This window comes from Trichechus manatus, unplaced genomic scaffold (genome assembly GCF_000243295.1).
Source record: "Trichechus manatus latirostris isolate Lorelei unplaced genomic scaffold, TriManLat1.0 scaffold00118, whole genome shotgun sequence".
In the NCBI taxonomy this organism is placed as follows: domain Eukaryota; kingdom Metazoa; phylum Chordata; class Mammalia; order Sirenia; family Trichechidae; genus Trichechus; species Trichechus manatus.
The window spans coordinates 6385849-6410483 of record NW_004444054.1 but is presented as its reverse complement, the minus strand read 5'-3'; the positions used below and the strand labels follow the sequence as shown (position 1 = coordinate 6410483).

Sequence of the window (24635 nt, the reverse complement as noted above, 5' to 3'; positions counted from 1 at the left end):
AGTGAGTGTGTGAGTCAGAGAGTGTGTGAGTGTGTGAGTGAGAGAGTGTGTGAGTGAGAGAGTGAGTGTGTGAGTCAGAGAGTGTGTGAGTGAGTGTGTGAGAGAGTGAGTGTGTGAGTGAGAGAGTGAGTGAGTGTGTGAGAGAGTAAGTGAGTAAGTGGGTGAGTGGGTGGGTGGGTGAGTGAATGAGTGAGTGTGTGAGAGAGTGAGTGTGTGAGTCAGAGAGTGTGTGAGTGAGTGAGTGAGAGAGTGAGTGTGTGAGTGAGAGAGTGAGGGTGTGAGAAAGTGAGTGTGTGAGTCAGAGAGTGAGTGTGAGTGAGAGAGTGTGTGAGTGAGTGAGTGGGTGGGTGGGTGAATGAGCGGGCGAGATAGTGAGTGAGTGTGTGAGTGAGTGAGCGAGTGAATGAGAGTGAGCGAGTGAGTGAATGAGTGAGACAAAGACAGAAAGAAAGTGAGATTATGTTTCTCCATGTATTTTACTCATGGAAAGTGGATTTATTATATTACTGTATTATATTATATTACCATTAATAATTAATAACGATAATCTTAATTAATAATATTAACAATAACATATTATTACATTATTCTGAAAAGGCTACTCTTCCCTTATTCAGGGATCTCAGCTCTTTTTTAAATAAGATATATATGAATAAGTTCATTTAACTCATAGGATCAGGAGGTGATGAATTGACCTAAGAGACCTCACTTACCCCTTCCAGAGCAAGGCAGAGTCGAGCTTCCTTGGCACTTCTTGATGCTCTCCTCGGCTGACAGCGGGCAGGAACGTGGGTGTTCACACTTTTTCCCAGACCATCCTACTTTGCAGTCACATCTTCCACAATTACACTGTCCATGGCCTTTATAATGACAGTAGTAAGAAAAAGATAATGAAGTCAGAATTAGTTTTCTGCCTAACAGTGAATGTCACAAATGAGTCAGGATCTTAATTAACACAATATGAAACAATAAGGCAAAAGAACATTTTTCTGAAGTTCTTGAATACCTGATTTATATTAATTGATCATGAAGGGTAAAGAATATCAACAAGTGCAGATGAGACAAAAAATCCAGATGCATACAATTGTATTGATCTGCTAGGGCCTAAAAGCAGTATTTGCCATTTGATGGATTTGGCAATTAATTCATGTGGAAGGGAGCCATAGGAAATGGAGAACAACTTATTCTGAAAACAAGATCCTTATCTTCTGGAGTTCCACCCGTTTTATTTTCATTGGCTTTTTACTACACATCTTATGATCAGTCTCGGGACTCTTACCCTGAAACCAGCCACCTTTGTGGAGTTCACAATCCTTGAAGACTGCTCTAGTATACACAAGGGTTCAGGGAAGAGATTGACATTCATTACACATGGACACAGAACCCATAAAGAATTGTGAGGACTAGTGGTATGGTACAAAAACACATCTAGATTATGAATAAAATAAGTGGGTTCACACTCTGGTTCTGCTACCTACAGAGTTGGGCTGATCAAAAGACCAGATTTTTGAGGTTTTCCTTATTTTTAAATGGACAATGTTGCTTCATCTATTCATATTTATCCTAAAGTACATTCTATATCTTAAAATGCTACATAATGTGAGTTAGTTATTTTTATTCATTTGATTACACGTATGTAACCAGGTAGGACTATAAAGGAAAGCATGATAATTTCAATGGAGCTTAATGCCCAATAAACATTCAGATACTCATCATTACAGATGCAGAATAAAGTGGATTTCTATAATGGCTGAAGAATTATGTGAAGAATTTTAAAGAAAGTGGAATTCCACTTTTTAGAAAACAAATCAAGTACAATACTAATGGGTGAAAATCATGCTACCACTTGTCTTTGGCAACTAATATTTGCATGTGTTCTGCAATATGGAAGTTTACCTTCAGTGAAAACCAGCCTGTTCTATTAATGTTCTGCAAGATTCGGTGAGAAGATGTCCATCTTCTGAAGTTGAAGGTATTAAACTACACACATTGAAGTTTTTTCATAATCTATTAATTTGGTTCTTTATCGGCAAATAAACAAATCACAGAAGGTGCAAGTGGAGGGAGATATTAGGAATCATTTGATCCAAATTCTCATTTAACATTAAATTCAATTCAATAAACATTTAATGAGTACCGACTAAGTAGCAGAGTCTAGTCAACAATAAATCTATGTCATCATTAACTCTCGGAGCTCAAAATTTTAAGGGAAAGAAAGTGTAATTATTAATAAATATGTATGGCATGTGAATGTGATCATTTAGACTTTCAAATATGATAATGTTTTATTATAATGTATTATTAATAATGATTATATATCAGAGATTATTGATTTTTATGACTTTTTGCCATTTTCTCAGCTTAAGAAGTTCCTACCCTTCTTCCCAACCCTCATCTGATGCAGGGAAAAAGTTGCAAACAGAGCTATGTTGTAAATGCATCTGTTATGGATTGAATTGAGTCCCCCAGAAATGTGTATCAACCTGGCTAGGCTATGATTCCCAGTATTGTATGGTTGTTCTCCATTTTATGACCTGATGTAATTATCCTGTATGTTGTAAATCCTACTCCCTAGGATGTTAATGAGGCAGGAATAGAGGCAGTTACCTTAAAGAGGCAGGACACAATCAATAGGATTAGGTTGTATCTTGAGTAAATCTCTTTTGAGATATAAAAGAGAGAATTGAGCAGAGAGGACAGGGACCTCAGTATCACCAAGCAAGAGGAGTTAGGAGCAGAGTACTTTCCTTGGACCCAGGGTCTCAGTGCTGAGAAGCTCCTAGACCAGGGGAAGATTGATGACAAGGAACTTCCCCCAGAGCTGACAGAGAGAGAAAGCCTTCCCCTGGAGCTGATGCCCTGATCTGGGACTTCTAGCCCCTTAAACCGTGAGAGAATAGATTTCTGTTAAAGTCCTTCACTTGTAGTATTTATGTTATAGTAGCACTAGATAACTGAGAATTTGTTACTGGGAGTGGGATGTTGATCTAACAGATAGCTACAATGTAGAAGCAGTTTTGGAATTGAATAATGGGTAGAGGCTGAGTTTTAAAGTACCTAATAGTGAAAGCCTAGATTGCCTTGAAGAGACTGTTGGTGTAATTACAGACATCAAAGACAATTCTGGTGAGGTCTCAGAAGGAAGTGAGGAGAGCTATAACACTGGAGACAGCACAGATGGCGAGAAGCAGCAGCAGAGAAACTGCAGCAGCAGAACCAGGAGACTGGTTTGAGATGGTGTGGGAGCCAACCCATGGAGCAAAAGAGCTAAGTGCCTTTGGGCAGGAGGCTTCCTGGTGGAGTGGGATGCCTCTGGACCCTTATCAGTGGATCTAGGCTTTCTAACCCACACAGCAAGAGAGCTGAGTGCCTTTCTGCCGAAGTTTACTGGCAGAGTGGGATGCCTCTGGGCACTTATCAGTGGAGCTGAAGAGCTTTGTAACACTTTCCCCAGCAGGGCAGAAGCCAGGCCAGCCTAAGAGGGCTGACGGGCTGAGAGGCTGAGGGGCCAAGGAACCAGGAAGCAGAAGCTGAAGAAACAAGGAGAACAGGAAGCAGAGCTGCCTCAGTCTCAAAGGGTAGGGCCACAACTTCTGGGTCCTCAAACGGTAGAACCATGACAAGCTGGGTCTGAAAGGGTGGGGCCACGGCCTCCTAGGTTTCAAAGAGTCAGATCTTCACCAACTCATTTACGGAGTATGGGGCAGCAGTTCATGAGTGCCAGGGGGATGGGGCCAGATCCGCTGCCAAAAGCTGAGAGGGCAGGGCTGCCCTGCCCAAGGGGCAGAAGAATGGGACCTGCCAGGGCTGAGGAGGTTGAGTTGCCATTCAGATAGAATAGCAGAAGTGGCAGCCCAAGGTCGAGGGAGGAGAGTTGCCATTCCAGTGGGCCTGGAAGGTGGAGCTGAAGCCCAAGGCTGAGGGGCCTTTACCCAGAATCCGTACAGTAGGGCCAACACCCAGAATCTGGAGTGCAGGGCCATTGCCTAAATGGTCTCAGAGAACAGAGGATTATTTTCAAGTCTTGAAAGTTAATGTAATGTGTTCTGCTGGGTTTTGGACTTGCTTGGTGCCTGTTATCCTTTCTTTCCCTACAGTTTCTTCCATTTGTAATGGAAATGTTTACCTTGTGTCTGTTCCACCATTGTACTTTGGAAGCAGATAACTTGTATTCTAGATTTCACAGACGAAGAGGAATTTTGCAGAAGATGAGATTTTGGACTTGGAGTTGATTTAACACTTTTGGGATGATTTGATGGGGTGAATATGTTTCGCATGTGATAAGGACATGAATTTTTGGGACCAAGGGGTGGAATGTTATGGATTGAATTGTGTCCCCAAAAATGTGTGTAAACTTGACTAGGCCATGATTCCCAGTACTGTGTGGTTGTCCACCATTTTGTGATTTGATGTGATTATCCTATGTGTTGTAAATCCTACCCTTTATGATGCTAATGAGGCAGAATTAGAGGTAGTTATGTTAATAAGGCAGGACGCAATCGACAGGATTAAGTTGTATCTTGAGTCAATCTCTTTTGAGATATAAAACAGAGAAGTGAGCAGAGAGGAGAGGGACCTCAGTACCACCAAGCAAGAGGAGTCAGGAGCACAGTGCATCCTTTGGACTTGAGGTCCCTGCACTGAGATGCTCCTGGACCAGGGGAAGATTGATGACAAGGACATTCCCTCAGAGATGACAGAGAGAGAAAGCCTTCCCCTGGAGATGGCACCCTGAACTGGGACTTCTAGTCTCCTAAACCGTGAGAGAATAAATTTCAGTTTGTTAATGGCATCACTTGGGTTATTTCTGTTATAGCAGCACGAGATATTTAAGATAGCATCCATAAGCAAAAGCTCTGAAAACACAAACCTTCAACTTTTAAAGTACAATCCATTCTTTTGTTTTATAGGAGTCAGTGGATTTGAAATCCTTGAGGAAAGAAGTTTTCTTTCAGGAATAGTTAGATCTGCTAAGAAGAAACTGAACAAAGTAAAGGACATGCCGCCATCTGTGGAAAACTGGTTGACACTTGTAACAATAAAATTGAAAAAAAAAAGTTGGAATAAAGAAGGATAAAGGCTTTACTCATGAAAGTTTAAAATGAATGTAGAAGTAAGAAGAAAATATCCAGCAGACGAGGATGCTAGGAAATCCCTCTCTACCCAGACGAATATCACCTGCTGTGGTCCACCTGAATTCACATACAGTGACATATGCCTGTCCCTAAGGGACGCAGAATGAGGCAGAAGCCTTGGGGACAAAGGCAAGTCTTGAGGAAGACCACAAACTGAGGAAAGAATGTTCTTAAGTTGTCTAGTTGGAGTACGTGTTTAAGACCAGTCTTTATCTTTTATCTGAGGTTCATTCACATGTTGACATATCTCAAAGAATTCACGGTGGAATAAAATAAATCCATGAAGATAGTCAGAAGCTATTAGAGAATTTTAGAGCCAAAATCTGATCCAATTAATATCAAAGATAGTCATAATAATTGTGAAGGTCTTAATAAACTTTGGAAAAAATGCAGATGCTCCAAACCTAGAAGAATAAATCTGTCAGTCTTTTATCTTAATATCACTCTATTATTGCAATTTTAATTTTCTATCCCTTTGCTATTTCTGTGCTTTTTTGCAAACACTAGGGAGAATGTATAACCTATAAGGTCTTGCACCGCTATTTGCTGTGTCCTTAAAGTACCAATATGGACATTCTAAAAGATTACTCTTATAAATCCATGCATCACCTTCAGACATTGTCTCTCCTAAGCGAAGTTGGGAAAAACATATAATGTGTCCTCACATTTGGCACTTCTGTAATGATCCCTAACTTCCTGGGTTTTCTGTCTCAGTCTTGTACCCCAGCCCTTGCTTTGCTTAAGACATCGTCTCGGTAACTCATCTGCCTTCAACTGCTCATGCGCTGGTAGATTTATGAGACAGTGTGATCACTGCAATCGGCCGTGGGATGAAAGGCTTTGCCCCTAAATGGAAAAGTACCCAAAATCAGAGAATTTTGCCTAGTTCAGGATGATCACCCCTCTTCCTCAAATTAGCCACTTATTCGCCTTCTATACTGTGCCATCAGGAGTCAATATTAATTGAACAAGCTCAAGCTGAGGGATGAAAACCCAATTATATAAAATGTGAGTGGCATAATTAAATCATCCATAATGAATGAAATTCATGAGAGTCAGCGAATACACAGCCACCAGTTTAATTGATGAAACAGTGGCAATTAGAACGTTGTTTTGAAGGCTTCGTTGTTCTTGGAAACTGTGAATGCCCAAATCAAATATCCCAATGTTTATTATAGAAGAAGCAAAGTAAAAGTGATAAAAAGTAATAGAGAAAGGTTTCTATAATTCTATTCTTAAAAAAAAAAAAAACTATTGACAGTGCTGTTACTGCATTTAAAAGTTAGCTAGAGATTGACAGAATCCAAAACATAAACACGAATTTTGCTTGCTGGGCAATAAAAAATTATATCCTACATCTTTCAAGAACTCAAAGCTATGTGCTGTCAAAAAATATTTCAGAGTGTTACAGATCCCACTTTAAATAAAACTAACTCTTACATAAAATCCTGGATGACATTTAATCAGTGATGTTAGAAAGTGACTTAGAAATGCAAGTTATTGATATTTGAGGTATTGAACATTTTAGATAGAAGATAACCCAAATCAAACCCATTGCCGTCAAGTCGATTCTGACTCACAGCAACCCTATAGGACAGAGTAGAACTGCCCCCATAGAGCTTCCAAGGAGCGGCTGGTGGATTCGAACTACGGAACTTTTGGGTAGCAGCCAAGCTTTTAACCACTGTACCACCAGAGCTCTTTTTGAGAAGATAGGAAACCGTGAAATGAAATTGCAATTTCTCTTCTGGAGTTACTAGTTTCTCAATTCTAATATAAAATGTATGCCAAAGAGGGAGAGAAGGAATTATTTTACAGGAATAAGATCAGGAGGATGAAAATGTTTGGTTGTAATACCTAAAGAATAGCTTAGAAATAATATGATCAGTTTAGCATGAAAACTCTTTAGACTGCCATAACATTATATCAGGATCTTTTATAAATAAATAGTGAGAAAATCGTAAAACAAGAAATTAGTAGATCATGCCTTTGACTAGAAGTTCCACTGTTTCACCTTCCTGGGTCTCATCTCAATTTACTTTATCTTTAAAACAAGAGTACTAGATGATGTGAATTTTATCACATTGGTGCCAAATTTAATGCTTCAGCACTAGTTTGCCAAGTCTATGTATATTTTAATATAGCAAGTATTACTTTAAACTCTATAGGCAGGAGATCCTCAAGATAGAGATGAAAGATACAGAATATTGCTGTTGATCCCTGTTATCAAACATCAGAAGAATTCAAATAAGAAAATTGCTCCAACTCTTCAGACAGGGATTGGACTGGACTGTGGGACATAAAGTGATACTCGTGAGGAGTGTGCCTCTTAGTAGATAAAAGAGACTACACAGGCAGCTTTTGTCTGGAGGTGAGATGAGAAGGCAGAGAGGGTTAGGAGCTGGTTGAATGGACATGGGGAATCAGGGGTGGAAAGAAGGAGTGTGTTGTCACAGTATAGGGAGAGCCATTAGGGTCACATAACAATGTATGTATAAATTTTTGTATGGGAAAAAAGAAAATTGCTCTTAAAAGACCTATGAGCATGCATTAAAAAAAAAAAAAAAACCCACCATAAGAATGCAAGAACAATATGCTTCAATTCTTGGTACTCAGTGTTGGTATGATCCCCCTGTCGGTAAATGTGATTGTTGCCCAGTATCTACCATATGGGCAGGGAGATTTGCAGAATGACCAGACATGGAGTGGTATCGTGCCCACGCTGGCAAGGTAAGAGTTATAAAGGCCCTTGAGTCATTATAGGAGAGGATGTTGACACCAAAACTTTTGTTTCTTTGTTTTTAGTCATTGTGCTCTTTTGAATTAAATGATCCAAACTCCAGAAGTATCATTAATGAGGATAAATGTAGTTGCATCCATTCTAGACAGATACTATTCTGCCATAGGGGGCATTTATTTCTTTTAAAATGATTAAAAAAAAAAAAAGTCCCTGAATTTGAATCTGATGTTTACAAGTAACTGCTCAAAAATTAACTGAATATCAAAACAAATTTTATCAATAGGGAAGAGCTTTAGGGAATAAATTGGATCTAGAGAGTAGTTGCCATTTTAATAAATACATCCATTTGATATATTGATTTGCCTTACAAGATAATGCAAGCCTAGTATATGTAATCATTTCGTTCCATTTCTTTCTAACTCACAATAATAAATTTCCCCATATAACACGGTTGTATCAAATGATTCAATTTCCATAACTAAAGCAACTGTAAGCCAGGCCAATCCTATATTTCCATCATTTTGGCAGATAGGACAAGTTAAAAGACAGAGTTTAAGGTCATACTAAAGACTATTTTTCCAACTAAGGAATTTGGAAAAATAGACCAGAGTCATAAACAACCATCAGGAATAAAGGAGTTATTTCAGAATCCAGAAGTAAATTCAGTGGAGCAGCTCAGAGAACTGAAGTGACAAACGGAAAGCAGATCAATACTTGGGACAGCTGGCCATGGCCCAGTCATTTCAGCCACATTTAAATTTTGTCAGTAGCATTGTCTTTGAGGTGATATGTCTTTAGAAGTGTATATTTCTGCGTGTGTATGAGTCTTGTTTGGTCAGGATGAATGCACACACACTCACACACACACACACACATACATGCACCATGTAGATGATGAGAAAGAAATAGGAATGAAAGAAGCAATTATTTTTATTTAGAAGTACTTTCCATGCCCTTGTACACATGATGTAGTAGGCACAAAATATTTCCTTTTGAATGCATTTTTTGAATGGATGGATGGATGGATGAGAATGAATGAATAAAATGTGCATGTCAATTAAAAGACCCTAGTTAAACTTATCTATGCAAAGATTTTCCTTGGATTTAAGTAAGACCAACTCTTTCAGTATAGAAAGAATAGGAGCTAAGAATAAAACCACTTCATATGAGCTTTACTACATTCTAGCGTTGCATAAATCATTGGAGAATGTCGATGTATTTGGGTTACTTCTGTCTCACAAGACAAAAGTATTAGCATCCTCAATAATCAAATGTATGGCACCCTTCCTACAGCGTAACTTAGACTGGCAATGAGGACAATTGTAAAGACTGAGAACTCACTAAGCGTAAAAGAGAAAATTCTACAGATTTCCTAAGAATGGAGAAACACTCCAGGAGTTGATACCTGCCCCAGAACATGGTAATGTTGATAGAAGCTTACCAAAGTAAGTTTTATAAGAATTTTGAGTATCCAGAGGACAGCTCTTCCTTCCCGAAATAAAGTGAAATGGAAAGTTTTTCTTTGCATTACGATGAGCATTTGGTCTACATGAGTTTTTAGATGACACTTAATAGTAGTGTCAGCTTTCTCAAATTACTTAATTTCTCTGAACCTGTTTCCTCCAAACCTGTTAATGTGTAGATAATAATGTCTCCCTCCCCAAGTTAGTGTGAAAATATAATGGCATGGGGTGTGTGAAAGAACTCGGTAATGATCTAACATGGTAGGGTCTCTATTAATGTGAGTTTCTGCTTTCCTAAATTCCTCATTCTAAGTTTGGGATACAGGTAGTAGAGGGCTGGCCGCATTCAAGTCACTTCAACCAATGATTATTAAACCACAATTACAGAGCAATATCTTACCGCTCAAACCACACTCTATTACCCTATCACTTTTCCCCACTCTTACCTGTCTATACCCACAGCGTGGACACTATGTATAAAAGGGTTAAGTATTCGCTCCCAAACTCCTCTCACGACAAAACCAACCAAACAACCAGACCAAACTGTCCAATCCCAATCAACCAGCTTTCTCTGAAAACTTATAGGACAGGGGGGCATGAAAAATGTGAGGAAAATGGAAAATAGGGCAGAAGGCAGAACAAGTAGAGTGGAAAATTACATATTTCACGGAGGTTTCCAGAATTTCCTTCACCTGTCCAAGTTATAGTAGTAATTCTAATCCTAAATAACATGCAACAGGAATTGTAAGGTTATGAAAGGATTGAAGTGTTATCACTCATCTTCACTCCCTGCCCTCACTCTTTCATAGTGAAAACAGTGCACAAATGTATGCATGTGCAAACATGTACACACATACATGTGTGTGTGTGTAGAGAAATAAACATCACAGCTTATGATTTATAATACTAGAATATCAACTCAATTACATATATCAATCTTATAAGCTTGTTTACTCTGATCCTGGTAGGTACACGAGCTTCAGACCGTGAAGGATCACTACTATGGTAGCTATTTTGAATTTTTCAACCCTACTACAAAATCAGGATCAGGATCAGGATCATGAGTTTAACACGAAAGAGTGGACCTTATATAAAAAAGGCACCATGTAAGAAAGGCATCAATTTATGACTTCTATACGTCTGGATTATCTCCTTTATATTTTTATTTTACAACCCTGTGAATCCACATTTTATCGCACTTAGAATCTTAAAATGAGATTCTTAAATGGTGTTCCGTGAATCTCAGTATAGTTTTAATAATTCTAAATTCTCATGGTCAGCCCTGACCCTTCAGAATAGCATATTCAACAATATCAACTTTGATTTGCCATTGATCTTTTATACTTGATATGCCTGCAAGCAAACTTGACAACTTCCGCTTATGTTCACTGCTTCAGTAAATGGCTCCAACATTTATCCAGACAACCAGAGTAGAAAACTGGTGACTATTGCATTCGTCTGCTTAAAACCATCACTTGCATCTCGTTGGCTTTAGGATAAAGTCTCGATAAAGAGTCTTGCATTTCATTCCTCTCTAACTGGAACTTCTACCACACTCTTCCTTTCTTGCACATTCTGGAAATATCAAACTAATCCTAGTCCCCGGCACATATCATGCCTCTAATTTCTCTGCCTGGAGTGCCTTTCTCATCTTTCTTGACCTGCAAGCATGCCCTTTGAGGCAGGACCCCAGGGGCATTGTGACCTGAGCTATACAACACCACCTGCATAAGGTGCCTGGTCACCCTAATTCCAATGAGAAACAAGCCCATCTTCCAACATTCTCTACCCTCTTCTCTGCCCCATTTGAATCTCTAGTAGTATGGCTATGAAAAGTATATAGCACTGGCCTACTATATATTTTACTAACTTAATTTATTGATTAAGTGCTACGGCTGCTAACCAAAAGGCTGGCAGTTCGAATCCACCGGGCACTCCATGGCAACTCTACGGGGCAGTTCGACTCTGTCCTATAAGGTTGGTATGAGTAGGTATCAACTTGACGGCAATGGTTTTTTTTTTTTTTTAAATTTTGTTTATTATCTCTCCTGCACCACAAGGATAAATACTCCATGAGGGCAGGGAATTTATGTTTTGTTCACTGCTGTGTTCCCATGTCCCCCGTTTCTAAACCAGATAAGTAAACAAGTGCATAAGTATGCAAATTTCTCATACTATAGTATATTAAAATTGTATCTTTATGTGGCAGTTTTCTTTGTTAAGCAGTAAATTTCTTGAGGGCAGAGCCTATGCTTTTTGATATTTTTATGCCCTGGTATTTCACACGGTGCCCCTGGCATAGTTGGTTCTTGATAAATGTTTGGTGTATTAAATTACACTTTAAACAGACATGTATTCAGTAGAATGATAACCTTTCAATTTCCTCAGATTCATAGACTTTGTTAACTCTTTGATTCTATGTCTTAGTTCTGGGATCTTGGGCAAGTTATGTAACTTCCCTGAGTCTCAGTGTCCCCATTTGTAAAATGAGAGAAAACACATTTCCTTCTTCAAAGGGTTTTATGAAGAATAAATGCAACAATCTAGAAAGTGCTAAGCACGGAGTCTGCCGTCTAGAAGCCACTGATAGATGTTAGCTATTTTATTATCATTGTGTTGATAATGATGATGATGAAGAGCACTCAAACATATAATGAATAGTAGAAACATCTGAAAAGGGCATTCCCTCAAGAAGACTGTTCCCAAAAATGTTTAGGGAATCCTCCCAAGTGTGAGGGATAATCAGGGAGGGAAACCCTTCTGGAACGTGAAGTTTTAGTGGCAGGCTCCCCTTAGCTAGGCCAGAGATGCCTTTGAAGCTGCATAGTCATAATGAAACAGGGCAGCTTTTTTATTTCCCTTTACTGGCAGACTTTCAGTGGACAAGCAGAGCTTCCTGTCCATCCACACGCCAATCATGCACTCAAGCTTAAATAGAGGGATGTGTTATGTCTCTGATGTCTGGTTTGTCAAATATAACCAGACTGAAAATCCTTAACTCCATTTCTGCCAAATATGTTTTTTCAGATAAATGTGACTGTCCCTCCCCCTCCCTTTCAGTCATTAGAAATTCTGGCAGGATGTATTTATTCATTTGCATTTAGATTGTGAGTTCCATAAATTAAAGATCATGTTTTTCCCTTTCACCATTGGGTCCAGTACTCCAGGCATAGTTTAGACCCTGGCAAATAGTATCTGCTCCACAAACATTTATGGAATAAGCGATTCAATCCACTAATTGACAATCAATTCTAGATTAGATTTTTAGAAAAATGTTAATATAAATTCTATCAAGCATTGTTGTTGTTGGCTGAATCCAGTTGCCTCCCAACTCATGCAGACTCCATGTACAATGGACCTTTGTGATCCAAAAGGCTTTCATTGGCTGATTTTTCAGAAGTAGATTGCCAGGCCTTTCTTTCTAGGTCATCTTGGTCTGAAAGCTCCACTGAAACCTGTTCAGCATCATAGCAACAGCAAGCCTCCACTGACAGATGGGTGGTGACTGCACTTGAGGTGTGTTGGCCAGGAACTGGACCCAAGTATCCAGCATAGAAGGTAAGAATTCTACCACGGAACCACCACTCACCCCATCAAAGTATTACAGCATAAAAATATCCTGGGGAATTGCATTAGCCTAAGTTTTGTAATATAGTAATATAGATGTCAACGAAGGTAGCTATCCTGTTAATTGCCATCAAGTCTGATAGTTTTGTCTTCTCAGAGCAGAGCAATAGATACCTGGAGCTATTGGTTCTCCTCAGTGAAAAATTAAACCAATTGTAAAAGAGAGGGTGTCCTTTCATATCTAGTCTTTGCCAAATGCCTGAATTCTCTGACTGTTTCCCAAGTTACTAGTAGGAGTACAGTAAGTTTATAATGCTTCAGAGTGCAGATTTACTTCTTTCTATAGTTTCTGTGGAGCCCTGGTGAAGTAATGGTTAAGAGTTTGGCTGCTAATGAAAAGGTCAGCAGTTTGAATCCACCAGCCACTCTTTGGAAACCGTACGGGGCAGTTCTGTTCTGTCCTATAGGGTCGTTATGAGTTGGAATCAACTTGATGGCAACAAGTTTGGTTTTCTGGTTTATAGTTTCCATGAGAATCAGAATGAATCTTGTAACAGTCTTATTTAAAATTAGCATAGCACTTACCTGAACAGAAGTCATCAGAGTATCTGTCATAAACAGCTCTACAGTCCCTCTCATCACACTCACAGGTATTTCCATGAATATCTCCCCAGTCCCCAGTGGGGTCAACATCGTGGCAAGAACATTCACCACACACACAAATCCCTAGGTGGAAAAAATAATTTTACATGGGTCTAGTCAAGAAAAATCACAGAAGAAAGCATCTTAAATATCACTTTTGTTTTCTCTGTTGCTTACTTTGGTTTTGGAAAATGCGCATATTTAAATTAAAGATATTCTATAAGGGAAAAACACCATCTAAAGTTGACAGTAGAGATTTCTGAAGAAATAAGCAAAAGTTATTATCTATGTCTATAAATTACGAGAGACTGTGGGATGCGTCAACTAATATAAAATACAATCTTTGCCCTGCAAAAAAGCTCACAATCTATTTGACGCTAGGAAAGCTAACGAAGGAAAAATTAGCAAACCGTAAAAGTACAAGTACTACTATTTTGTAAACTAGGGTATAAATGTTATGAGTGTTTTGGTAAAGGAGACTAAGCGTGGGCTGGAGTGCCTAGGGTAGACCATTCGGTTATGCAGAGAGGTGGGAAATGTTCTAGGAGAGGTTGGAGGTAGAATGACTTAAAGGAAAGCAAGAATAATAAAGTAGGGGAGGGAGAGGCATGGGGATCCTGAGGAGTCCTCTATCATTAGAGCAGAAGATTAAAGAAGACTAAGAAGGAAGTTTTGCTAGATCAGATGAACCCAAGTTATAGAAGACCTTGGCGATCAGGCTGAGAGATATAACTTTGTTCATTTGAAGATGTGAGTAGAGAAATGCTCAGTTATCAATCATATTTACCTTGTGGGGATTATCAGTAATTGTCTTTAGGAGAACCAGTTAATTATTTGGGGAACAAATAAAGTTAAATCTCTTTCTTACCTCTTACACCAAAATAAATATTGGTTAGATTAAAGATTTAAGTGCATAAAATAAATTAAAAAACAAGAAAGAAATGCCTTTTTATTCAAAACCCACGTGCAGAATTTCTAAAAGGAAAAGAAGAAGTACATTTAACTACTTAGAGATCTAAATGTTTGGTTGGGAGCAAAATGTCATAAACAAATGACTATAAAAACTGGAACAAATAGTTCATAGGCATGTAAAAGACAGAGCAACTTTCACACATATATAAAGAGTTCTTACAAATTAATATATAAAGGACAAATATGTCAAAAGCAAAATAGATAAAAGCAAAAAACACCAACAGAGAATTCTGTAGAGAAATAATGATGGTAAATAATCATGAAAACTGTTCACCATTGAATCCACTATTAGTAAGGGGTAGGAAGGAATCATTAAAACAACAATACTGAGTGAGAATTGTTTGGGATGGTAGGTTGGTAGAGGTGAAAAAGATTGCTAGTATGCAGAGGTGATGAGGGTGTGGGATATGGGTACTCTCTTGCACTGTAAGTAAAGGATAAACTGGTACTACTTTCTGGGTGACTATTTCACAAGTATGTACTTTTTTAAAATGGCTTTATTATTTGGCCTAGCAGTCCACGTCAATGAATTCATCCAAATGAAAGGAAATGTACACAAATGTACATGTTCAGGAATTTAAATGTAGTGGCATTCATGTTACCAAAAAATTAAAACTAACCTGAATATTGATCAATGGGGAATTACTGCAGTAATGGCATATGTGTGGTATGGACTTCCAAATAACCATTAAATGTAATAATTATGTTTTAGTTTTGTGAACTCAGAAAGATTCCCAAAATATATTATCAAATGAAAAAGGAAATTACAAATCAGTGTGTATACTATGACTGAATTTTTATGTTAAAAAAGAAGAACATACAAGTATGAAGGGCACAGGCGAATTAAAAAAAAGAAAGAAAAACACTGAAAAATCATGTAACAAAATGTAAAAGGGAGTGATAGCTGAATATTAGGATTATGGGTCATTGACTTTTTCTTCTTTATACCTACTTCATTATCTGGACTTAAAAAATGTATATTATTGCTTTCATAATAGTATAACTAAAGAGGGGGGGAAGAGAGTTACCGGTCATGCTTTTCGATGAAGTTTCTAAGGCATGTGTGGAATGGGTGCAATGAGAAACTGAATAAACTACGGGCAATAGAGAAAATTCTATCATTGATTATTTGGGTTAGCAACACTCTTGTTTTGGCCCCTGAAGATGGGCTAAAGGGGAAGACAATGTAGGTATGTACAGGGCCTTACGTCTCTCCCCTAGCTAGGAAAGCAATGGGAAGGAAGGAGGTCTAGGGCACACACATGTGGTAGCTTTGGAGGAAAAAAAAAAATCACTTCAGTGCCCATCCCTGATCTGCTTTCACACACCCCTCAATCTCACTAGCTATAAGCCTCATTTAGGCATGCTGTTTCCCACCTGCCTTGGACAGACCTCCAACATAGAAAGCCTTGGGCTTACAGGAAGGGCAGGAGGCAGGAAGCCAGATTGCTGATAGGAAGGAAGTAAGTCTTGTGTTTTTCTGACGGATATCTTCTGTCTCTCAGAGCCCATGTATCTCAGCTGCAGAGCCCAACCCTAACCCACAGCCCAATGAATTCCGCTTTTCTCCCCTCTCTTTTCAACAGCATCTGTATGATTACTTTTTCACAGTAATACAGTTCACACCTGATGCACTGACATAAAGGCAACTTTAACCATGTTGAATAAAAAGAGCACAAGCAGAAAACGTGTCCTTATATATTAAGTTAAAATGAATTATTATGGCATATAGTTAGATCTATTCTGTATAAATTAAAGAAGTTTTTTTTGGTGATTTTTGTTCCAAGTTTAGACCTTTCACTTTCCTTTCTGTAGGGTTATAAATGTGGCATATTTTACTCTTATAGGCTAATTTCAAAAAGGATAGAACCGGTTGTGTGTTAACATGTGAACATTATCTATTAAAATGTATCATGTATTTATGTTGTTGTTGTGTGCTGTCAAGTCAATTCTGACTCATTTCCAGCTATACAGATTTTCATAATTTTACGTAAGGAAATATGACCGTTTACTTATGTTATCAGGTAGGCAAAGGAAAGTCCAGCATAAGGGAGGGGATATTCATAGCTATTTTCAGGGAATTTTTTTTTACGTGTTTGAAGTTGTATTATTTGATATAACCAGTTAGTAAACTTGCTTTAAATCATATTTAACAATACACTCACTCCTCACTTATTGACATGTTTAGGTTCCAAAGACTAGGTCATTACAAGAAAATTGGCATTACGTGAAAATGGAGGATGACCACATCAGATCACAAAATGGAGGATGACTACATCATCACAGAACTGCCAAACCACGGAGAATCATGGCCCAGCCAAGTTGACACATAACCTTAACCATCCCAACCAGCGTTACTCTTGCCTCACACCTCGGCGTTTATTACCGTCAAACGTACGTCATTAATGCGCAAAATAGTCGTATAGTAGATTTTTTACTATTGTCGTAAATGCAAAATGTCAGATAATGAGACTGTTGATAAGTGAGGAGTAGGCGTACTAGTATATTTCTTAAACTCATGTCTAAGGTCAGTCTAAATTCCGTAGGGCTCTGTGTTGCCTTTTTTGTGAGCAAAAATATTAAATACGATGCCTAGTTTTTATATTAACTATGTCTAATATCACATTTTTATCATTGCATATAGAAGTTAAATGAGCCTACATCAATTCTGTGTCTCAACCAAGCCTTCAATTTACCCATAATTAAGACAGGAGAGTTTTCTGAATGCTCTCTGGATGATTAGATGCTCATGCTGTAGATGGTTCTGTTAGTCAAGAGACATTTAACAGAAGTATCTACAAGAATTGCCTTTTAGCAGTATTGTGCTATTTCTGGATAGCTGCCAAAGAAATTACAATCCCTGTGTTAACTGTTTGTTCAGTGAAGCTAAAAGAATGACAGCAACTTTTTTACCTTTGTGATTTCTTCTCATAAAAAAACCAGAAAGAGAAGATAAGTTTTATAGTAAATGTTGATTTACATGAAAGTAAATGATTTCAAGATGATTTCCTCCCACAGGAAAGGAAATACAGAGAAAAGAGAAAAGGAGCGTTCACAGTTAAGAACTTTGTTTTCCTTGCAATGATGTAGTAACGTGTATGAATGACACACCTCGGTTACTGCAGATTTTGCCATCTGGAGACGTGCATCTTCGCTTGCTCTCCCAGGGGGTGATGTCACACTGGAATTCGCATTTATCTCCATGCCAACCAGACTCACAGTAACAGTTTCCACAGTAACACTTTCCATGGCCTTTACCCAAAATGAATTTTATACAGGGAGGAAAAAAGCAACTTTTAAAGGCAGAGTTAACTTTCTACCTCTTTTTGAACATTTTCATCTTCTGAAATAACACAATTGTTCCGCACTCCTTGCTTAAAATAATCAAATCACAGTTTGCCTGCAAACACCACAGTTGTGTTTATACTTAACCTAATCACACAAATAAAGCAAACGAGAAATATCCCTTTACTTGTCCTAACCAGGTAATAGATTAAAGTAAGAGTATTTAAAAATAAATGACATGAAAGATTCTGAAAGTATATTACTTTGGAATCTCAAATGTGTGCCTCAAATTCAAATATACATAAGCATTCACTCTAAGGGCATTTCTTGAATTAGTCATTAAAACATTTTGCTCAAAACCAACTATTGAGAAACCAATGGTGCATATTTACTTGGATGCACATTATTAATGACTGAATAATTTTTTAAACCATAAGAAATATTTCATTTTTCCATTCAAGTGTGTCCCACAAGCTGTTGTGTTCCACCACATGGAAAACTGATTTTCAACCAACTCAATGTTTACTGCTCATTTAGAGTGATAAAACTCAATGAACCCTTGGTCTCACAATCAAGCTCCTGTACTAACTGGTAGGGGGATGCAAATGATGGGTTACAGTGTGCCAGTCACTACTGCCCAGATACCATCACACCCTTTCAGCTCCTGCCACTGTATAACCTGTTACCCTGCTCTTTTATATTTTGATCCAAGCAATCCACAAAAAATTGACACTTCATTGCTTCCTGCATCCATGTCTAGCAACCACTCTATATATCCCCCAAAACATAACAACTGTATTTGCCTCAAAGTTCACTTCGCTTCCCCTCCCTTATTTGTAGTTATGCCACACAGACCTGAATAAAATACATTTATGTCTTTTTTCTTATAAATATGATGAAAACCAAGGTCACCTTGAATTTTGCTTTTATACTTTGTGTTTTATAGGATGGAGCCATGGTGGCACAGTGGCTACTAACCAAAAAGTCCACAGTTCGAACCCACCAGCCACTCCTTGGAAACCCTATGCGGCAGTTCTACTCTGTCCCATAAGTTTGCTATGAGTTGAAATCTACTCAAAGGCAATGGGTTTGTTTTTTTTTTTAGGTTAATGGATAAAGTCTTGTTCTTCCTCCATCTACTCTTACAGCCATAATCCCAGACAGGCTGTGGGAAACAGTGTGAGGTGATTTTTGACCCTAAACACTAAGGCATCTCTGGTCAATGGCAAGAGTGTCAGTGAGGCCCTGGAAGCTCACATGAGAAGTGGGCAAAACGATAGCATATGCTGGTGTCCTATGCTATTCTTGTCCACCAGATGAGAGTTCTTTCAAGCAAACATACGTCAAAGAGAGAGAATGAGATAAAGAGAAACAGCTCTACAGTGAGATGCTGAGAAAGAGGCAGAGACCAGGTACAAGATGCCAGGTTTTCTGTCTAAATAATTAGAATATCCACAGAAGATCTCTCCTTAACTTCATAGACAGTGACCATTTCTGCAACAAATTTCAATTTTTAATTCATTCACTTAATCAAATGATTTCATCAATAACAAAAATATATCATCTATATATATTATTTGTTGTAGTTAGTTGCCATTGAGTCCTTTCTGACCCGTGATGACCCCCATGCGTGCAGAATAGAACAGCTCCATAGAGCTCTCAAGACCTTTCGGAAGCAGATTGCCAGGCCTGTCTTCCAAGGCTAGTGGTAGAGTGCTTAACGGTTTATATCACCCAAGGACTCCTAAATATTATTTACAAGTCTAAAAATATCTCTACATGCACTCATAACAAAACCACATTCCACTGCTATATTATAAGTCTCCGTAACTCAAAGATTCCACTAGGAAAAAAAACTAAGACAACTACATAAGAAAGCTTTTCCTAGGAGTCGGGTTTTGTAAGACTTGATCAACTTCTTAGACTGTAGAATGCATTTCCTCTGTCATTTCAGGAAATGGATACCAAGATGCTACATACGATGCTACGTTGCATGCAATGATTACAATGGTATTAACCAATGATTATAAGTCTACATTCCTCACATCCAAATTCTTTTTATATTTATGAAATAATCAGTATTGAAATAGGGTGTTACTAAGACACCATTTACAGAAAGGTGAGTAAGGAAACAAAAATCAGGTAACGCAATACTTGCATGTAACCTGTTGATGAACCCATTGCTGTAGAGTCGATTCCGACTCATAATGACCCTAGAGGATAGAGCAGAACTGTCATGCTGATGTGGAAAATTGAACAAATATCCACATAACTCAAATGAAAATATTGTAACAAGACATCTGAATAATTGAAATAAAATATACGCTGGAGGATAGTAAATATCCCATAATAAACACAATTCTTTGCTTAGGGTAAATCGGCAGAGCAAGAACATCCCTTTTTCTATTGCTTCACTGATGGACTGCAGGGTAATCTCTCCATAGATAGGTTTTATGTTAATACCAAGTGTAAAGATCTATAATCCGAGGCAATGTCACCCCCAGAGGATGTTTACTAGAGTGCTGGTGCTATCTTTCAGAGACTTTGCACCATGGAATTGCTTACCTCTAAAAAATGGAAATAGCAAGTGGAAAGAGCTAGAGCTAAACATTTCCTGCTTATACTGTTCGAGTTACATGTTTATAGTTACACATGCAAACAGACGTAGCTTTGGTTGTATGCATCAGAATCCTCTTTCTGCAAAGCATTTTCCCTTCCTTCTTTTTGATCTGTAATGATTGTATATGAAACATCAAGAGGATCTGATGCATGCTTTCTAAGGGTGGATTTATCTCTTTGTTCTGATTATTCTGGACTGAGTCCTTTCAAAGAGTTGTATCTGGGCAGCAGCAGCTAGCTTCGGCCACTCGCTTCAAAAACAAAGCAGAGGTTTGTTGGGTTTGCTTGTTTTCTACTGGTAGTTTGTGCAGCAGCAAAGTGAATCAGCAGTGAGAAAGGAAAAAGAAGTCTGAAATAAGAATATCCAGATGGCCCCAGGAGCCCTGGCGGCACAGTGTTAAGAGCTCAGCTGCTAACCGAAAGTTCGGCTGTTCGAACCCACCAGCTGCTCCGTGGGAGAAAGATGTGGCAGTCTGCTTCCTTAAAGATTTACAGCCTTGGAAACCCTATGGGGCAGTTTTACTCTGTCCTATAGGGTCACTGTGAGTTGGTAGTGGGTTTTTTTCTTTTTTTTTTTGGACTGCCACAGGAACTAACCTTACAGAAATGTAAACTGAGGCAAGCTTGTCTTATGCTAATGACACTTTCTCTAGGGCCCTCTGGTTCCTATGGCCCCATTTGCTCCCAATCTTTCTACGACAAGTACTCTTCTGAAATAACCCATTCAGCAAGCAGGACAAGGAGTCAATGGAATCCTATCAGAGATGAGTGAAAAAAGCAATTGCTGATCAGCATAGAGGTGAGGCCAGAGGTAAGCAGGTGAAATGTATTTAACAATAGTGGAGAAGAATTTACCTAACTCAGTAAAGTGAGTAGCATCACTCTCTACTTTCCATTCCCTGTTCCAGCCCAGGCAGCCCATGGAAACTCTGAGGTCAGGCTTGCAAAGTTAGGTAAACTGAAGAGGTGGAAACCAGAGGCGATAAGAAGCGGCTTTTTGCATGGGAGCCCTACAACTTCTGGGCAATGAAGCTCTTCTGTATGGTGGGGAGTCAGAAGCACAGTCTCTGGGAAGAGACAGACCTAGTCTAACTACCAGTTTGATCCATAACTGCTAAATGACCCTGGATAAGTCATCTAATTTATCCAAGCACCAGTTTTCACATCTATCTGTGTGGATAAAAATAATCCTTACCCTAGAATAATGTTGTAAAACTTAACGTAATAAATGTAAAATACTTATTGTAGTACTTGGCTTGACCAAGCATACAATAACTGGTACAACACACAAATTGCTTGAGTAATGGTGGCACACAGAAAAGGTCATTAAAAAGTGTGGGGCTAAATTGTAGTCTAGCAATCCTACTGGCCATGAGTGTCCCCAATAGGACATGTGACTGTGCACTGTCTAAAGGTTTATGGTTCAGAAAGGGAAAGAAAATGAAGTTAAAGTATGGAATTGAGAGATTAGGTGAAAAGGGACAAAATAACAGCAGCTAAAATGGGCAAGAAAGATCAAGAACCACTAGGAATACTTCAGAGCTAGGCAGCTGGCCTATAGCCATAATTACAGGCAGTCCCTGGGTTATGAAGTCTGACTTATGTACAGCCTGTAGTTACAAACCAACTCCTTTCAATCATATTATATTAAAAATTCGAGGTACATGTCATGCAATGGTTTATAATAACGAACAGGTGCTACTTTGTAACATTCATCAAAACATTATTAATAGTATTACTGTATTATTATGTTGTCGATACTTTAGTGCATCTGGAATTGTTTCTTTAATTTTTTTATGCATAGAAAGGTGAGCTATATACTATATACTAAGGTAAACATTTGACTAACTGATATTAGATACGAACCATACCTAACTGTTCTGACTTACATACAAATTCGACTTAAAGACAGATTTAGGAACAGAACTTGCTTGTAATGCGGAGACTGCTGGTATTGGCTCTCCTCTGGGGACAATCTAATTTTGCACTTAAAAAGTGCCAGTCTCCTCTGAATGCTCTAGTCTAACTCCTTATACGGAGTGTTTCCCAAATAAATATAGGTTCAGAGTAAATTACTATTCTCAGTGTAGAAATTTATGTAGAGATAAAAGTACAACAGAACAAGTGAAAAAATGAGTGGTTTTTTAAATTTCTGAATAGTTAATATACATACCTCCACATATTTCTTCTGTCTCATCATCTATGCATTCTCTGTCATCACACTCACAAAATTTACCATAAACGAGTCCATTTCCATCTGAATTATCACACTTACACCTACCACAGTGACATGTACCTAAACCATTAAAATAAAGAAAAGAGTATTGGTTACATGTGTACATATTATAATTAATATATTTCATCCTATCTCTCTCAAGATGGTAGACAATTCAAGTCAATCAATTTAATATTCCCATTATGTATTTCTGTGGGTGTGATGAGATAGAGAACAAGATAATCTTAAGATTATTATAGTAGAGCAATTATATTTTTATAGCACACAGCTATTATTGTTGACCTCTAACAATTTTATGGATGTAAATATGACCTCCCCAAGTAGAGAGCTACTTTACACATGCCAATTCAATCAATGCATGAATCAATATCTTCTGATTACACCTGAGGTCTGAATTGAAGTAAAGCAGAAAAATCTAATCTTTGGCAAGGGCAATGACTTTGCTTATCTTCCTCAACAATATTTGTTCAATATTTTGCGCAGTATTTGGGCATACTATTTATATAATAATCATTTGTGAAATTAATTCATTAACAGATGCATAAATGAAAAACTTAGATGCCCTCTAAAAATTTCACATTCCCAGTGTTAACCTGACACATGTTCTTGTGAGAATGGGACAAGAGAAGGAATTTTCTGAGGCATAGTTTCCTGGGACATTAGCATAACTTCAGGTAATCTGGCGAGCTACACAAGCACTGAGTCATCTGGTCTACCACACACCACATACCCTGCCAAGACTGAGAATTTGGTTATATTCCCTAAAAGTAATTTCACTGACAGTGAAGTAGCATTCGAACAACATTGCGAAGTAGACTATCCACTTGAGGAATTTCTTTTTTAATACTTATTTTTCAATTTTTAATAAATTATCACAGCAATCAACATACATTAAATGAGACTTGACCATTCACCAATCACCTTGGTGTGCTCTGGAAATCCATTAGGGAGTAAAGTCGGCTGTGATCTTGCTCTCAGAGTTTTATAAAAGAAGCCAATGTGATAACATAAATGGAGAAGTGAAAAGTGTTGGAGAAGCATATAGCAAGAGGATTTAACTGAGACCTGGAAGCCAATAGAGTCCCAGAGGTAGCTGCTTTTAAACTGAGAACTGAAAGTCAAATTCCAAAAACAAAAAAAAAAACTAAGTAAAGTGAAATGAAGAAGAGGCTCACTTCTAGCAAAAGGCAACAGCAAAGACTATGGTGAAAGAGGAAAAAATACCCAACCAGGCTGGAGTATAGAAAATAATGTGGAAAGTAGCATGAGATGAGGTTACATAAGGCAACTAAAGGAGATTCATGGAGGTCTTAGAGGTTGTGTCAAAGATTTCAAACTTTAACCCAAGAATAATGAGAAGACATAGCAATGTTTTCAGCAATGGAGTCACATGATCAGATATGCATTTTTTTTTTACAAGATTACTCTGGTTGCCATATGGAGTATGAACTACAATGAAGCAAAAATGGATATGGGGGCTGAGTTAAGGAGCTATTACATTTGTGTGCAGGAGAGAAGACAGAGGCTGAACCAGGGTGGCGGCAGTGAGCTTAGAATGAAGCAAATACACTTGAGGGATAGTTTCAGCAGATAGAACAGACAGGGCTTGATTATTGATTAGGTGTGAGGGGTAAAGGATAAGGAGGAACCAAAGAAGATACCGATTTTTGGCTTGAAACTACTGGATATTGGCAATTTTGCATGTGGTACACCGGAAAGAACACATATTTTGGACTAAGACAGACTTTTAGTTGAATGCAGGTTTTAATCCTCACTAGCTATGTTTTTCAGGTCATTACTTACATCTCTAATTTTCAGCTTTCTTATTTGTATAGAATAACATCCACTTCATAAAGCTGCCGTGAGGGCCGAGGAATACATATATCACTGTCTAAAAACACTTATGTGTCTAGTACATAATAGGCTTTCAGAAAACTTTGCATTCTTCTTTTTCTTCCATTAAGATGCTGAATATG

The 24635-nt window shown here is 38.2% G+C and overlaps 1 protein-coding gene across 4 annotated transcripts in view; it reads right to left on the bottom strand.

The window, feature by feature from the left end:
* The window catches only part of ITGBL1 (integrin subunit beta like 1), a 311082-nt gene that overhangs the window by 118604 nt on the left and 167843 nt on the right, over positions 1-24635 (bottom strand). For all 4 annotated transcript variants that reach the window (XM_004384168.1, XM_004384167.1, XM_023738528.1 and 1 more), the window contains 4 exons: positions 22597-22719; positions 17631-17771; positions 13491-13631; positions 714-860 (listed from right to left, as the gene is read on the bottom strand). In XM_004384168.1, coding sequence (XP_004384225.1) covers positions 714-860; positions 13491-13631; positions 17631-17771; positions 22597-22719 — 552 coding nt within the window. The remainder of the gene's footprint in view (positions 1-713; positions 861-13490; positions 13632-17630; positions 17772-22596; positions 22720-24635) is intronic.